At 42.9% G+C, this 16647-nt stretch overlaps 1 protein-coding gene across 1 annotated transcript in view; it reads left to right on the forward strand.

Annotated features, from left to right (window-relative positions):
- Positions 1–16647, forward strand: part of ARHGAP18 (Rho GTPase activating protein 18) — a 730387-nt gene that overhangs the window by 485278 nt on the left and 228462 nt on the right. The window contains exon 9 of the mRNA XM_085611821.1: positions 1472–1631. Coding sequence (XP_085467947.1) covers positions 1472–1631 — 160 coding nt within the window. The remainder of the gene's footprint in view (positions 1–1471; positions 1632–16647) is intronic.

Consider the following 16647-nt stretch of genomic DNA (forward strand, 5'->3'; position numbering starts at 1 on the left):
AGAATGAACTCTGTAGGGTGCAGTGACCCTTTGATATAGTAAACCTATATCTTAAGTGATACAGACACCAACTTACACAGGTTGCAATGGCAGGCCTGTAGTTCCATTTTGCATGGCCTCTCAGGGGTGGCATAATACATGCTTCAGCCCATGGGAGGCCTCTGGAGTCCCTTTGCCCTGGGTACATGTGTACCATATGCTAGGGACTGAAAAGGCTACTCCATTATCCAATCTGGAGTGTACCTAAGTACATAACACAACCGCTTAGGGAGAAAGCAGATAGACTGGGGTCCTGATTGGCAGGTTCCCAGTCAGACTAGTCAAAAACAGCATAACATCAAACAACAATTGGGGGTAACCATAAGAAGCAGATCCTACTTTCCTACAAAGGAGCTCTACCACTACTGGTAGAAGATGGTTTGAAGATAAATACTGGAGAGAGGCTTTAAGATTGTTCAAATGCATATGGATTAAATTGGTGCACCAAGAGTGGGGTTTTCATCTTTAAATTAGAACTCCAAGCTGTTGGGTTTTAATATTTTCTATGTATTTGCTAACTGAAGATTCTTATTCTGTTGCAAACTTATGCCCTAAGGATTTTGAGTGAAAGCCAATGGGCATATATTGAAGCTGAGACTATGCAGATCCTAATTGAAAAAAAAATATTTTGATGGATGGCTTGAAACTGAGGATGGTGCTGCCTATGTCAGATTTACATTGAAGGTAATGTCCAGGGCGAGCTTCAATGGAGACCTAATGCAACTGTGGGAAGGGTATATTAAGTAAAATGACTCTTCTTACCTTAATAATAGGAGGTGAGTCAAATAGTTATCTGACCTTTGTAATATGGACGATATTTTTGGGGGTAGTCAGGGGTCACAGCTGCAACCTCTAGCTTTCTCCCACCAATCCTAGCACTTCAAAACGTTTGCCTCCTCTGAGGCCAAGGGTCACAAAGGAAGTGTCAGTAGTAGTGGGAAGCAAGCTAGAGGTTGCAGCAGCGACGCCTGACTACCCACAAATGACGTGTGCCTTTGTACTCAATCCTGGTTTACATAGACTATTGCTTATGATGCATCTTGGTGAGGTACCTAGGAAATATTCATTTAGCTTTAGTGGAGGGGCCAGTTTTTAGGAAGTTTGTTCCTCCCATTGAGGCACTCATCGATGTTTGCCATAGGAATTTAATCCGTTACAAATTTTACACTAAATGAAAATGTATATATTTCCTTTGTTCAAAAGTGGTGGTTTTATGGCTAATCAGTGTGCTGTCTAATTTCTTTTTAACTTTGCTCTGGGCTGTCAAATCATATTGTGGAGCAATGATCTTATGAACATAGCCTAACCTGGTGATTAGTTTTTATTCTTTTATGTGAGATCTGGGTTGAATGTTACAGTTAAGAATGTGTATATTTATATGGTGATTGCATTTGTTTTTTAAGTATTCATTGTCTCTTCCATTCCCTTTAAGAATATCTGCCAAGAACTGGAATCCAAGTTCCATGAGGGTCTCTTCAACTGGGACAGTGTGAAGCAGCATGATGCGGCAAGCATTTTAAAGCTGTTCATCAGAGAACTACCACAACCTCTACTTACTGCGGAATATCTAAAATGTTTTCATTCTGTTCAGAGTGAGTTGTATTCACAATCAACACAATTTTAGAAGACTGTTATTTTGATGAGAGCAATTGGAGTTGAAGCCGCTAATCATTAACTGTTTGCCTAGCAAAGATTTGTCTGATTTCAAATGTACGCATTCAGAATGGTGGCCCGTCTCCTGTGTGGTGCAAAGCAGTGAAGCTGGCTTATAAATGTTAATAGTTCTGAGTCTAGTGCAATGCAGAGGTCAGAAGAATCAGGTAAGAGAAAAATTACTTTTTGTCTGGTAACAGCACTTCCTGCCAGCTTTCAGTTTGGTGTAATTCGGCGGTTAAACTGGGAAGAGAGTTCTAAACAGCATTTTAGGATACTTGTTTGAGCCAGTGGTATTCGTCCCGCCAATGGCTAGTTACCACTGTGCACAAAGAGGCATCATTAGAATCAGTTTCTGATGAGAATGTCAGTACATTTCGATACACCCTGATGGCTTGAGGACCACCGCCCCAAAAATTTAAGCAAATGGGGCATAGTAAAACGAGTGCCACTCTAAATTTGCTTGGGCTTTGTATTCACAAACCTCTTTTTTTAAGTTTAGTTTTTTATTGGAGAAGTGTAAATTATACATGAATTCTGGCAAACCAGTACATAAAGAGCGATGGAACACAGAAGAAAGACTAAATACGAAGCCTCAAGCTAGCTTCATAAATACAAATAATCATAGGATACAGGTAACCGGATTGAACATAGTATTATTAAAGGAAAGTGAAGAGGGAATATGGAAAAACAGAAGAAGAAGAGAAGGAGGCGAGAAGAAAAGAAAAGGAGAAACTGTAAATACTGTAACGTTAAGAAAAACTTAATTGTGTAAAAATACATTGTATGATAAACAAGAACCATATTAGACCGTGTGGTCCCTATGCTTCAGAATTCCGACGGTGTGCGTGTGACTGACCCTGGCGAGATTGTGGAGTGTTTTGCTGACTATTTTCGTGTGGTCTACTCCCCGGTGTCCGATAGAGATGAGGATGACTCTCGTTTCTTGTTGAGGGACATTGCGCTGCCCTGCCTGTCTGAAGAGGATCGAGAGTGCATGGAGGCATCGTTGTCGGCCGACGAGATGGCTACCGCGATTCGTTCCCTTCGTTCTGGCAAGGCTATGGGCCCCAATGGATTGCCTATTGAATTGTACAAATTGCGCCCGGATAAAGTCGCACCGTTTCTCCGTGATATGTTTTTGGAGTCGCGTGAGCTTGGTTCCCTCCATGGTGACCAGCGTCTGGCCACCATAGTTGTGATTCCTAAGGAGGGCAATCCTCATGATCGTTGTGCCTCATACAGGCCTATTTCCCTATTGAATGCTGAACCGAAGATTCTCGCCAAGGTCCTTGCTAATCGCTTACTCGCTGTTATCTGTGACCTGATTCATCCGGATCAATCAGGTTTCATTCCGCACCGGAACACTGCTCTCAACTTGCGGCGTTTACATGGCGTTCTCGCCAGGGCGGAGTTTCTTTCCGAGCCGGCCATCTTGGCTTCCTTGGACATCACGATGGCCTTTGATACGATAGAATGGCCATATCTTTGGGCCACTCTGGCGAAGTTTGGTTTCGGGGCGGGATTCATTAGTTGGGTGAGACTTTTATATACGGATCCGCTAGCTCAGGTTGTTGTCAATGGGAGGGTGTCCCAGCCCTTCGCTCTCGGGAGGGGTATTAGGCAGGGGTGTCCGTTGTCCCCCCTGCTCTTTGCTCTTGAACCGCTCGCAGCCTGGCTCCGATGGGAACCGTCGATAAAGGGCATTCGGTGGCTTTGAGGACCGGGTTTCGTTGTACGCCGACTATATTCTTTTGTATCTCACCTCCCCGCGTGAATCCCTTAATGTCCTCTGACATCCTCACCTCTTTCGGTAAAAACTCCGGTTTGATCATTAATTGGTCTAAATCTTGTGTGTATGTTCTTTCCGGTGGCCTTCCCCCCTTACCGAATGGGTTTCCCATTCAAATTTCGCAATCCGGTTTCAAGTACTTGGGGGTCTACGTTTCGTTGGACCCGGCGGTCCGCCACGAGCATAATCTCCTTCCTCCTCTTCGGCGATTGAAGTTGGACGTGGCTCGGTGGCGTAGGTTGCCGTTGTCGCCACTCGGTCGAGCGGCACTTTTTAAAATGATGTCCCTGCCCCGATTTCTCTAAGCACTCCAGAACTCCTTTGATATTATTCCGGCGGCCTACTTCTGGGAGGTGGAGGGTTTACAGAGGAGACTTGTTTGGGACGGTCGCGCACGCATCGCTCTTGCAAAACTGACTCTCCCCTGGTATGACGGGGGCATTGCGCTCCCGGACATCAGGAGGTATTATTGGGCCTCCCAGTTGTCCGCTATCAACCATGCTACGTATGCACCCGGTCCAAATCCGGCTTTCGAGATGGATAAATATGAGTTGCCTGGGGGCAACTTCAACAGAGCGCTCTACTCTCGGACGGCGGGGAGGAACCTAACGGGACCCACTAAGATTGCAGTACGTGTGTGGAAGGATGCCAATGTGGCCATGGGTTGGAATGATCGCCTGACACGAGCGACCCCCTTGTTTGCGTCGGACGGATTGGGATGCCTCTGGACAACGAAAGGTTTTGAGAATTGAGATACGATTGGCATTAGCAGAGTGGGTGATCTCTGGGTGAAAGGTGCGGTCAAATCCTTTGCGGTGCTTCAGAGTGAGTATGAGTTGAGTGAGAGGGAGTTTTTTCAGATATACACAGGTTCGCCACGCTTTGCTGTCGGTCTTCAAGGCCGGTACCACGGTCCCTGCATCCTCACCACTCGAGGATCGTATACTTGATGGTCATCTGCCCGATAGTACGATTTCCTTGATTTATAAGAAATTAATTAACAATCGGGCGGCCGTGTGCATGCGGTAATGGAGTGTGTCACTGGGGTCGCACTGTTGCCTGAGGCTCGTTGATGTTTGTTGAATGTATGGGAGCCGAATGATTACAACATTGCCCAGGCCTGGTGGGCGGCACTTGGGAACATGATTGCAAAGAGGGATATCGCGCAGCTTTGGGGTTCTCAACGGCCTCCCACCGTGTCAGTGTGGAAGGAGAACATGGACTGGTGCATGTTCAGAGAGAAGACGGTATATCTGGTTCGGGGCAAGCCCGGGGCGTGGGGTAGAATTTGGGGTCAGTGGAACAACTACCGCGGTAACATCTGTACGCCCCCTTTTGAAGATACTCCTGACATTTCTCTGTCCCCCTGAGCCTGAGGTTCCTGGAATACTGTACCCTTTTGCTGATTGTTCTGACTTCCCCGCTGCCTCCCCCCCCCCTGGTCATCTCTATTGACCTCCTACTTCTTTACCTGGTATGGTGGGATCCCCCCATCGGCGCTCGACACCGTCTAGACTGTTTCTCGCCTTGAGTTTTGTTTTATTGTTTCTTTGTTTGTTCTTTTCTTTTAAAATTTAAAATATTTGTATCCTGCCTAACTTCTGAGTTGCCGCGAATATCTCCTGTAATCCTGCTGAGCCTCTGGGGATCAGTCGCTGATTCGTGACGTCAAGCAATTGACATGCATATACTAGCGGCCGGCCCTGGTGGTTGTAGGCCAATGTTTGTAATGATGGTTCTTTGCACAATAAAGTTTTTCAAAAAAAAGAACCATATTAGAAATCGAAGAATGCATGATCAACAACCCATAATTCCAATGCTTAAGTACATTAAGTAGTTACATCGTATCGCGAATATGTTCGGACAAATATGTAGTTAGTGGTTCCCAAAAGTTCATCCTGTTTTGCAGTTAAAGATGAAGGGCCAGATGTACGATCCGTTTTTGCATGCGCAAACGGGTTTGCGACCCGTTTGCGCATGCAGAAACCTCATGGGCCATATACAAAGCGTTTTTAGCGAGTCACAATTTATTTGCGACTCGCTAAATAGGTTTTGCGACTCGCTATTAGGAAGGGGTATTCCCTTCCTAATAGCGACCAAAAAGCTAATTACCGCAAAATTACCACGCTCTTCAAGAGGGTGGTAATGGAGACCCCTTCCCCTATGTGACAGCTTTGTAAATATTTTTTAAGAGCAGGCAGTGATCCCAGGGACCACTACCTGCCCTTAAAAAATGAAACGAAAACGTTTCTTTTTTTTTTTTATATGCATCCCGTTTTTCTTTAAGGAAAACGGGCTGCACTAAAAAAAAAAACTGCTTTATTTAAAAGTAGTCCGAAACATGGTGGTCTGCTGAGCCCAGCAGGCCACCATACCTGGGAGGGCCTGCCATTCCCAATGGGGTCGCAAATTGTGAGTGGCTCATTAATATTCATGAGTCTCGCAATTTGCGACCCCATTGGGAATCACAAACAGTGTCTTTGACACTGTTTTACATCCCATTTTGCAACTCGCAAATAGCGAGTCGCTATTGCGACGCAATTTGCGAGTCCAAAAATTGTTGGTCGTACATCTGGCCCGAAGAGTGAATACTATACCGATCAAGACGGTGGTTATGACTAATCACGTTTCACCATTGTTATGAGATATTGTCCTCAGATTTCCAATTAGTGGTAATCACCTGGAATGCATAAGCAATGACTACATCCACAAATTTGTGCAGTAGTTTATTTTGAGGCCAGATACCACCTAAAAATAAAACAATGGAAAATGGAATGTAAACTTTGGTGATATCTCCAATTCTTTTCCATAACTGTCTCGAGAATATGGATATCTTGGGACATAAAAAGAACATGTGAATATAGTTACCAGTACGGGTGGAATTTTGCCAGCATAGATCTCTTTTGAGTTAGTGTTCAGGTGTGTAATAAAGCATAATTTAGAAGTGATAGTGTTTGGGTAAGGTTGGTGGTACGTGCTGTGGAATACATTGTTTCACACATTTTCTGTCAAGAGTTAGGTAGGCCAACTAGAAATCACGCCTGATTCCCACAAGAACTCCAACTTATACTTTTCCCCATCTAAAGAGGGGGATTATCAGTGTTTTATAGATTACTGAGGTCTTGGAAGCGTGAAGTATGCGTCTGTGAGAGGGTAGCGGAGTTTCCCTCTATTGAGGGGGAGGAAGAGTCGTCAGTATAGAAGCCAACAAGGATTGTAAGATCTAATATTGTTTGAGAAATTTGGGGTAAAGATTAAATGAAGAGGAGAGAGTTGTAAAAGGAATAATAGAATTATTATGTAGAATCAATAGAGAAACAGTAAATATACCCTTATTTAACAAGGTCCACCATAAAAGCGGTTTACCATTTGTGAGTAGCTGTTTATTATATCAAATCAGACTATGAATGAATTGGTCCCGCGGGGGAAGATGAGCAACCAAGTATGGCTTGAAAAGGGAACAAGAGTGAGAAATAACTGTGGTACCCAATATTTAGAGGGTTGAGGCATATATATATATAGTATGAAAGAAATGGGATATATGGGCTAATTCCAACTGAAACCACAATTTGGGTGAAGGGTCCGAAGGTTCAATAAAGTAGCTTTGATTAGGTTTAATAACGAATGCTTTATGATGGAAAGAGAAGTCAGGAAAATTAATCCCTCTGACTGATTTTGTTAATTTTAAACTGTGTAGAGAAGTCCGTGAAGGTTTCCAGCTCCATAAAAATGTAGGTAAGATTCTATCAATAGCCATAAAATATTTCACAAGAATTTTAATAGGTAGCTTCATGAGGAAGAAATTAATAATTGGAAGAACCATCATTTTAATAGTATCCAGTTGATCCGACCATGACAGAAATAGAAGGGACTAGCCTTGTGTTAGTTTCATACTTTTAGCAAGGACATCCATATTAAATTGCAAAACATCTCTGGGATTTTAACGGTATAGGATACCCAGACATTGAATCTTGTCAGGGTTCAGGCTACCCATGCCAGTAAAGTAATCTTTATAACAGAACTAAGGGACTGATTCTAATGGCTATCCTGTCAGGAACAGGACGGGCCGAAAGGGAGTTGGTGGTCCCGCCAGAAAAATTGCGATCTGACCAGCGTAGAGGTGGTCCGAAACATGCTTCTTAGCATTGAGGCTTGTGGTGCAGCCCAAAAAAAGGCTACAGCACAAGCCTCACTGCATAAAGGCATGTTTTTAAACATCCCTACACCTTGTGACAAGCACTATGCGGTGCCTGCCACACGGTGCAGGGATGTTTAGGGATGCACCATAGGTGCCCCCCAGACCCCATAGCAGAGGGCCAGGGGGATAGGCATAGTCACTGCCTGCCTGCCTTTTCATGGTGGGTGGACTGCCATGAAATGGAAGGCGGAAAAGGACATTGTAATCCCTTCAGCGGAACCTGAGCAGGCACCGCCCCTATTGTAGGGATTGCAGTCCCTCCGTCGGTTTGACTGGCTCCTTGATCCCATTGGATGTGAGGTGGACAGTCCCTCCGCCACTTACCGCCACCTGACCTGCAGGGCCGATGGCGGTGGGACCGCCACCGACAGCCTGACAGTGGCAGTTCCACCGCCATTGTAATCAGGCCCTTATTGGGGTGCATCACTTTGGATTTTTCTATGTTAAGTTTGTAACCTGATACTTTTGAATATGCATTTAGTTCTTCAAAAAAGTTAGGTGGAGAGGTTTAGGATTTGGAGATGTAGAGTAGCATGTCAGCCGTGCAGTCCATACATTTTATGTGAACCTTCTTTAGCCGGAGGCGGGAGAAGGTGTCCGAGTGTTTCTACCTAAATAAAAAAAGTTCAATTGAAAGAAAAACAACATGGGCGATGGGGGGGAAACCCTGCCATTTGCCCCTGTTAAGGGAGAAGTAAAAAGATTGAATACCGTTGACCAAAACAGAAGAACATGGGGAGGAATATAGTAATGAAATTAATTGAAGAAATCGAGGGGTGAACCTGTGCCAGCAAAGAGCATGCATTAGATAATTCCAATCAACTCAATCAGTATCTAGAGACGCTGCTGCCTGGGAGTGATTGAGTTTAGCTGACTTACTGAGAATATTTAAAAAGACACGTAAATTGTCCATTATAGTCCTATTTTTAACAACCCTAGACTGCTCAACATTGACTAGCTCAGGCATAAAATAATTAAGGCGTAGGCCAGCGCTTTCGCGAAAATTTTGCAATCTGTAATAATCAGTGATTTGCAGCAGTAATTCATGCACTGAGCTGTTTTTCTGTCTTTTTGAGAAATAAGACCAATCATCACCAATGTAAATGATCCAGATGATTTGCTCAATGAGAGGAAGATTTTAGGGAAAAGTAATTCCGAGAATTGGATGTAGAATTTGACCGTGAATCCACCTGGACCAGGCGTTTTACCTATTGGAAGACACTTAACTGCAGAGAACAATTCCTCCAAATGTAGTGGTTCTTCAAGGGGGGGTCAAATTGACTTGTGAAGGCTTACGCATGGAAGAGTCAGAGAAAAAAGAAGAGAGGGAGTCCTTGGCAAGTGTGGCTTCAAGGGTGTATAGCGTTTGATAATAATTCGCAAAGCATCTAGCAATGTCCGGTTCACGTAAAAATGTAGTACCAGATTGAGTGGTGATTGAGGTGATGGAGGATTTTTCTTTCCTACTTTTAAGGTAGTTAGCTAACAAAGTCCCTGTTTTATTGCATCCTCCATAGTATCTAGCATTAATTTTAAAGAGAATGCCGCATGCCCTTACCGTAGTCATTTTTTTAAGTTGAATCTTGGCTGCCACTAATGCTTCAAGGTCACTTTTATTATTTTCTGACGTAAAGTATTTATTCTCTGAGCTTTTAATTTTGCTGAGAATGGAAACCGATTCCTATTCCATAGCTTTTCATTTGTTAGAAACGTAGCTAGTAATAAAACATCTGGATGAAGCTTAGAAGACGTGATACGTGATTAAAATAGAGCCAATCTCAGAATTGACAAGATGTTGAGTGAGGTTTTTGCTGAGGAAAATATAGTCTATCCTAGTCTTTGTTTTATGAAGGGCAGATTAAAAAGAAAATTCACAAAGAGAGGGGTGAGACACTCTCCATGAATCCTAGATTGGTTGGATAGGTTGATAAAATGCTTTGTGAGCTCTACGGGGGAGAAATTTCATGGAGTGGTGATCTAGAAAAAGGTTAATGATTTGGTTACAGTCGCCCCCTAAGATGAGGTTTTCAGTAAAATTTTGAGCAACTAATTGAGATATATGCTTCCAAAACATAGGATCAGGGTTGGTGGGGCCATAAACATTTAGAATTTTAAAGTAATACCATCAGTAGTAAGTCACGCTGGAACCCACCTGCCTTCCTTGTCATTTTCTCAGAACATAAAGGAGATATTTAAACTTTTATGTAAAAGAATGGCTACCCCGTTTTTATGTTGAGAAGAGGAGAAAAATAAAAGTTTGCCCACCCATTGTGTTTTTAAGCTTGGTAATATCTGCTTCGGTGATGCAATGCAAGCTGGCAATGCAATCTAGCTAAATGATACAAAATATGTTGGCATCTAATGGGATTTATTAAACCTTTAACATTCCAGGTTTTGACTCCAAGTGGTATTTGAGAGGAACTCAAAGTTGAATATTCAGAGAAAATATAGGCAGGAACATATTGTATAAAGGAAGCTTCAACATGGAATACAGAGAGAGAAGAAAAAAGCAAAATGAGAGAAAGGGTTAGATAATGGGGCAATTAGGGACCCCCAAAAGACGAAGGAGACATAAAGGTAACACAGGAAAGAAAAACCTTAGTTGCAAAAATGTAATTATGTGAAGAAAAAGACATCTCGAGGGATGAGGAGAGTGCGTGGCACCTAAAGGAGATGGAACCAAACGAGGCTCTGTCAAACAAAGAAGGGATTAATGAGCACTTCCAAAAGAGAGAAATGACAACATTGACATTTAATGAGAAAGGCAGAGGCATATAGGGTCATGTGATATGAAACATTTGATAGAAAGGTAAGTACAATGGACATACCAACTGGTATGAAGAATGGGGAGTCGTGAGGACAACATGCACAATCATCGGTGATATGCACTGGACATGACACATATGCCAAATAATATACTTGGGCTGAAAGACAAGTGGACCAATGTGAGTTATACGAAATGTGCAGGAAAATAATGAGCAATATCTAAATGAGAAAGAGCATTATCTGATTAAAGAGAAATAGCAAAGAAGGCATAAATAACAGTCAGGTCATGACTGGAGGCAAAATTCCATGTCTTCAAGATGATTCTGTTGGAGAAAATCCTATAGTTTAGCTGGATCATCAAAATTGTAAGATTTCTCTTTGACAATCATTTTTTAAAAGGCATGGGTGAACTAAGCCATATCTGATGTTGAAGGATTTTAGTTTTGGTCTAAATGCCAGGAAACATTTTCTTTTTGTAGCTGCTGAATTGGAGACCTCCTGCTCAAAGTAGACCTAGTTGTCAGACCGTTGGAGTGGGCCTGCTTGTTTGGCTGCAGACAAGATGTGCAGTAAATCAGTGTGCTGCAGGAAAATAATAATGATGGCTCTAGGTCTCTGATTTGAAGATGCAGCAGATGGTTTGGGGTCCAGATGATGGTCCCTTTGAATATTAAATAGGTTGTGATCGGGTAAATGAACAATTGAAGAAATAACTCTTTGAAGGAAGGAAATCATGTTGGGAACTTCAGAGTTCTCTGGGATTTCATAAAGATGTAGGTTATGTCTGCAATTCCTGTTTTCCAAGTCTTCTGTAGACTTTTTGAGCAATTCTATTATCTTTGTCAGACAAGAAACCTCAGAGATTGAATCTTCCACATCATTAATCCATTGTTCAATGGCAGTGATACGCTGTTCGTGAGTGGACCATTTTTCCTCAATGTGTATCAAGAAAGCATTTGTTTCCACAACGAAGGGTTTCAAGGCTCTCATTTTCCTGCATATTATCCTCTATAGTGAAAGAAGAAAGGTGTTTTGGATGGACAGTCAGAATCTTTCTTTGGTCTCTTGACTGAAACAGGGTTTTTCTTAGATATAGCTCCAGAGGCTGAGGTACAGCTCCCCAACCCAAGGACGGTAGATACTTCCATGAGGTTCTTAGAAGTGAACTTTTATTGGTTGATTTTAGACTGAATAATGAACCTTGTAGCAGGGGGAAGGGATGATGGTTTGTCCTTTTGCTTTAAATTCCTACCCATATAGGAAAGATGAATATGTGAGAACTCAAATGTACTATTCTGTTAATTCAGGATGCATAAGATAATATGCCATTACCTCCTGAGGAGGATGTAGTGTAAAGTTGACAGATACTTTGGACAATTGGGCCCAGGTGAAAGATATGTCTGAAAGGCGTATGCCTGGGTCAGCGTATGAGGAAATAAAGCTCTGAAGATCAATTAATGTAGGTCAAGCAACAGTCTGGAAACTTCCAGTGTGATGTGTGTCAACCTGTAAGGAACATGCCAGCACTTCTGCTGATTGAAGTTGGGCATGCAGAGAATATCACTTTGAAAGTCAAAACGCCGCATGAGGAGATCCACAATAGCCCTACATTGCAGTAAATATAATTCATTAAAAGTGCCCAGTGTAGAGGTAACCCATTCCCCCAGCCAGCTTCGCTCAGGAGAACCTCGAGGGTTGAAGAAGAGTGGAAAGGTATTACAGCCTGAAGTGCACAGTTAGAATTCCCAAAGAAATGTAACAAAGAGTGCCTTCAGCTGGCGAGTGAGAGGTCAAGTAAGGTCGAGATTATATCATGGTGCTGTCAAAATTAGTAAATCACATAGCTTTCGCTGCCCTGATGCGTCAAAACAGAGCCTTTCAGAATTGTGAGGAGAATTAAGATGGCAGCGCTTAATAAAGGAACCAGAGCTGTATAAGAGGAAAAGATGCCTGCATGTCGCTTACATTTCATAAAAGGATCCAGAAAGGTGGCACCGACTTTCCAACCATAAATTCAGGGCTCAAAATGCGGGTACATTTGAGAACGGTATAGAGCCCCTGAGTGAACGTCGGTTGTGACTTTGAGGCTCAAAGTACAGCGCCCATCTTGGCGGCGCTGGTGACTAACTCTCCAGAAACATTTTTTGTGCTGTTTAATAATGCCTGCCCAAAACATGCAGATATGCTCTTTATCAGATTTGCTCTGTTGCAAATATAAAATTTCTCCATCACATCACCCTCTTTTAAGTACATTTTTAAGGATATTTCTATAACAACTTGCCTTATTTAGACTTATTAAATATTACATGTGACTTTGCTTTCCCCAACACCTAAATAACAAGCATTTGCAATGCAATAGGTCTCGCCTTTGCATAAGTTTGAGCTATTGGCATTGTAAATGACAATGCCTTTCATTTATGTATTTTAAAAACCTGCAAGCGGTGCGTAAACACGCACTTTGTACATATAGTCGTTGCTTACGAGAAGCAAGACTGGCAGTAACTGCGCCTCTTTTACTGCCAGCCTTGCTTCTCGTAAGCAAAGACTATAAGTGCAAAGTGTGTGTTTACGCACCGCTTGCAAGTTTTCAAAACACATAAATGAAAGGCACTGTCATTTACAATGCCAATAGCTCAAACTTATGCAAAGCCGAGACCTATTGCATTGCATTTCGTATTAAATGTATTAACCCCCAACTTTCTTCTCAATGCACTATGATAATTGGCTATTATGTCTACCTACACCTGTGAAGCCTTGTTGGCCTTATCAATCCCCAGTTAGCGCTGTGTAGGCCCTAGTCTCAATAGTGTCACACGTTCTGTTTGCCACATATGTAGTCTAGAGCTTTCTAATATTAAAAGTACTTTTATAGGGACTACCTTGAAGGCTCAGTCAAGGTTTCAGTGTGCACTACTTAATGCACGCTCACTCATCAAACATAATTTTGAATTTGCCAATTTTGTCGAAGAGCAGAGGCTTGACATTTTATTTGTGGTAGAAACCTGGGCTGATGAAGCCTCAGGGCCCGACCTGGTGATGGCCATTCCACCTGGTTTTGCCATCTTTAGGAAGGACCGTATAGGGAAAAAGGCGGGGGGCTTGCAGTTGTCTATAGGAATTATTAAAAAAGCGATTTTCAATGAAATTCCGGCAGGAGCATCCTGTGAAGCACTCGCTTTCCAATTCGCTATTAATCATAATCATTCTTTCAACGGGATGTTGATCTACCACCCACCTGGACCTAGGGCTAATTTCCTTCAATCCCTGGGGCAATTATTAGAATATAAAGTGAACTTCCAGGATTACACCATACTTGGGGACCTAAATTTCCACTAGGATAACGTGCAGGACAACAACTCGAAGGCTCTGACGGACCTTCTTTCGAGCTTTGGTCTGACACAGCTGACAGAGGGTCCTACCCATAGAGCCAGTCATCTACTAGATGCAGTCTTCTCTGACTGTCTGCTTTTGAAGTTTAAAAGCACCTTGCAACTTCTGTGGTCTGACCACGCTGCTGTCTTGCTCACTTTGACCTTGCCCTCATCGGCAGGCAATAAGCAGTTGCCTACCACAAATCAGAGTCGCTTTCTCAGAGTTCCTGTGAGGGGTTAGTGTTTTTCGTTGCAGTAGTATGAAGTTTGAAGTTTATTGGTTTATATAGCGCTGAATCACCCCAAGGGGGTATCTCTGCGCTCCGACGGTGATCCTGTACAGTCAAATCAAGGGCTAGAAGAGGTGAGTTTTAAGAAGTTTCCTGAACTGCGAGAAGGTCGCATAGTCGCGAAGTTGAAGAGGCAGGTCATTCCAAAAAGCAGGGACAAGGTAAGTGAAACCTTTGCCACCACTGGGCGTCCTTTTAATTCTAGGGGTGCAGAGTAGGAGTTTAGAACCTGATCTAAGAGAACGTGAGTGGGTGTACTTAGTTAGCTTGCTAGGAAGGGCCTAGGTCGTTTAAAGCCTTGAAGATAGTGCACCTATCTTGAATTTCACTTGCTTTCTCACAGGGAGCCAGTGGAGTTTTTTGAGAAGGGGAATAGAGGGTGTTCTAGGAGGGGCGCCCACTACCAGGCGGGCAGCCGTGTTCTGCACAACTTGTAGCTTGTCAAGGGAGGCTTCATTGGCCGATAGAAGCAGAGCTTTACAATAGCCTATTCTACTTTGTATCAGGGCTTGCATCAGCATTTTTTTGTGGAAGGGGGTAGCAGAGGAAAGATCCTTCTAAGTAGACCTAGAATATAATAGCAGGTGCCAGCAGTGGTGTTGGCGTGAGCCTCTAGAGTGAGCTTCTGATCGATTCTGATACCAAGGTTCTTGACCACTTACTTGGGCGATGGGGCTTTACCCAACTCCTCGGGCCATCAACTAGGCGACCAGCATATGGCAGCTCCTCCAAACAGCATGATTTCAGATTTTTCAGTGTTTAATTTGAGGAAATTATTTCGCATCCAAGAAGCGATAACCATCATGCCCTCGGAGAAGATGAGTTGTATGTCTGGTCTGTTCTCATCAAAGGTGAGGAGGAGCTGGGTATCATCTGCGTATGACATGGGATTGAACCCTAAGTTCCTCATGAGTTTAGCCAGGGGGTCACATAAATGTTGAAAAGAGTGAGGCTCAAACACTAGTCCTGGGGGACCCCCTTGGTAACATGAGAAGGGGCAGATCTGAAGGGGCCCAGGGTGACGGTCTGGGTTCTATCAGTTAGAAAGTCAGTCATCCATTTCAATGCAAGTACCTGAACTCCTATGTCTTGTAGTCTGTCTAGAAGGATCTGATGCGAAATGGTGTCAAATGCTGCTGAAAGGTCAAGCAGCACCAAAAGAGCTGCCTGACCATTGTCTAGTGCCATCCTGATGTTCTCAGTCACCTCCACTAGAGCTGTTTCGGTACTGTGTTTGGCCCGGAAGCCCGACTGGGAGATATTTAGTAGGTGAGAGGATTCGATGAAAGCAGACAGATGTTTGTTAATGTGTCTCTCAATAAGCTTACTCTGTAGGGGAAGCAGGGATATGGGACCATAGTTGGTCAGCTCAGAAGTCTGAATCTTAAGGTTTTTGCGTATGGGGATTATCTGAGAATTTTTCCATTCCGAAGGAAGTCTACCTGAGCTCAAGAGCTGTTAAGGATAGAGCAGATGGGTATTGCGAGTTGAGTCAAGAGTCTGGAAGATATTTTGGCAGGGATAATATCAAGGGGAGAGCCTGATTTAGTACATTTAAGAAGGGATATGACTTCTGTAATGGCGAGTGGAGAAAAGCAGTGTAGTTGTGAGGGAAAGTTTTGATGGCTAGTGTGGTCCGTTTTGGAGGGGGAAAAGACAGCATTAGATGAAATAATTTTCTAATAAATGTTTTCAATTTTTTGAATAAAAACGGATGCTATGTTATCACAGAGATTGAGACAGGGATTCTGCAGTATCACAGGCTCTAGGATTTGTAAAGGATTAAAGGATTTGAAACAGAGTCCTGGAATTGTTTCCAGCTTGATCCAATTGAAGTGAGATGTGGAGTTTACGAGCATTTTTAATATTTTTGTGGTAGGAAGTCAGAGCGGTCTTGTAACTCACTTTGTTTTGCTCATTGTGAGAAAGTCGCCAAATCCGCTCTAGCTTCTCAAATTGGCTCTTTTCCGCACGCAAGGCGGGGAATACCAATTAGAGGGGGTGGATTTAGGAAGGTGGGTCTGGAGTTTCATAGTAAGGAGTTGGAGAATTCTTTGAAGATGTTGAAAAGTTCTTGCTGTTCATTGAATGTTGTAGTTTAGTATGCTTGCATCTCTTCAAAAAAAGGCACAGAGTAAAAATTGGAAAGATTTTATAATTTAGGGAAATTTGAGTTTTGTTACCATTTCTTCCAATGATTAGCAAATATTGCACTGTTCTGCATGCTTTGTAGCTATGACTGTGCTAAGTTCACATACCAAAAAGTGATTGTCCATCACATATGGCCTGGTTCACAAGAACGCTTTAAATCCCAAAATGTGTGGCATGGGACTAGACATTGCGGAGGTGCATTCCACTTCACCCAAATCACAAAAAAGTCCATGTGTTCCTGATGGAAATGTGTGGTAACATCTTGTGTGGTAAGTCTCCATTTTATGAAGGTTTGGCACATGTAGGGTTAGGCAAAAATAAAATATATTTTCAAATGTATTTTTGTGCATGCTAAACATTTCCCATCAATGTACTGCCCCTCCTAGG

This window comes from Triturus cristatus, chromosome 6 (genome assembly GCF_964204655.1).
Source record: "Triturus cristatus chromosome 6, aTriCri1.1, whole genome shotgun sequence".
Lineage (NCBI taxonomy): Eukaryota > Metazoa > Chordata > Amphibia > Caudata > Salamandridae > Triturus > Triturus cristatus.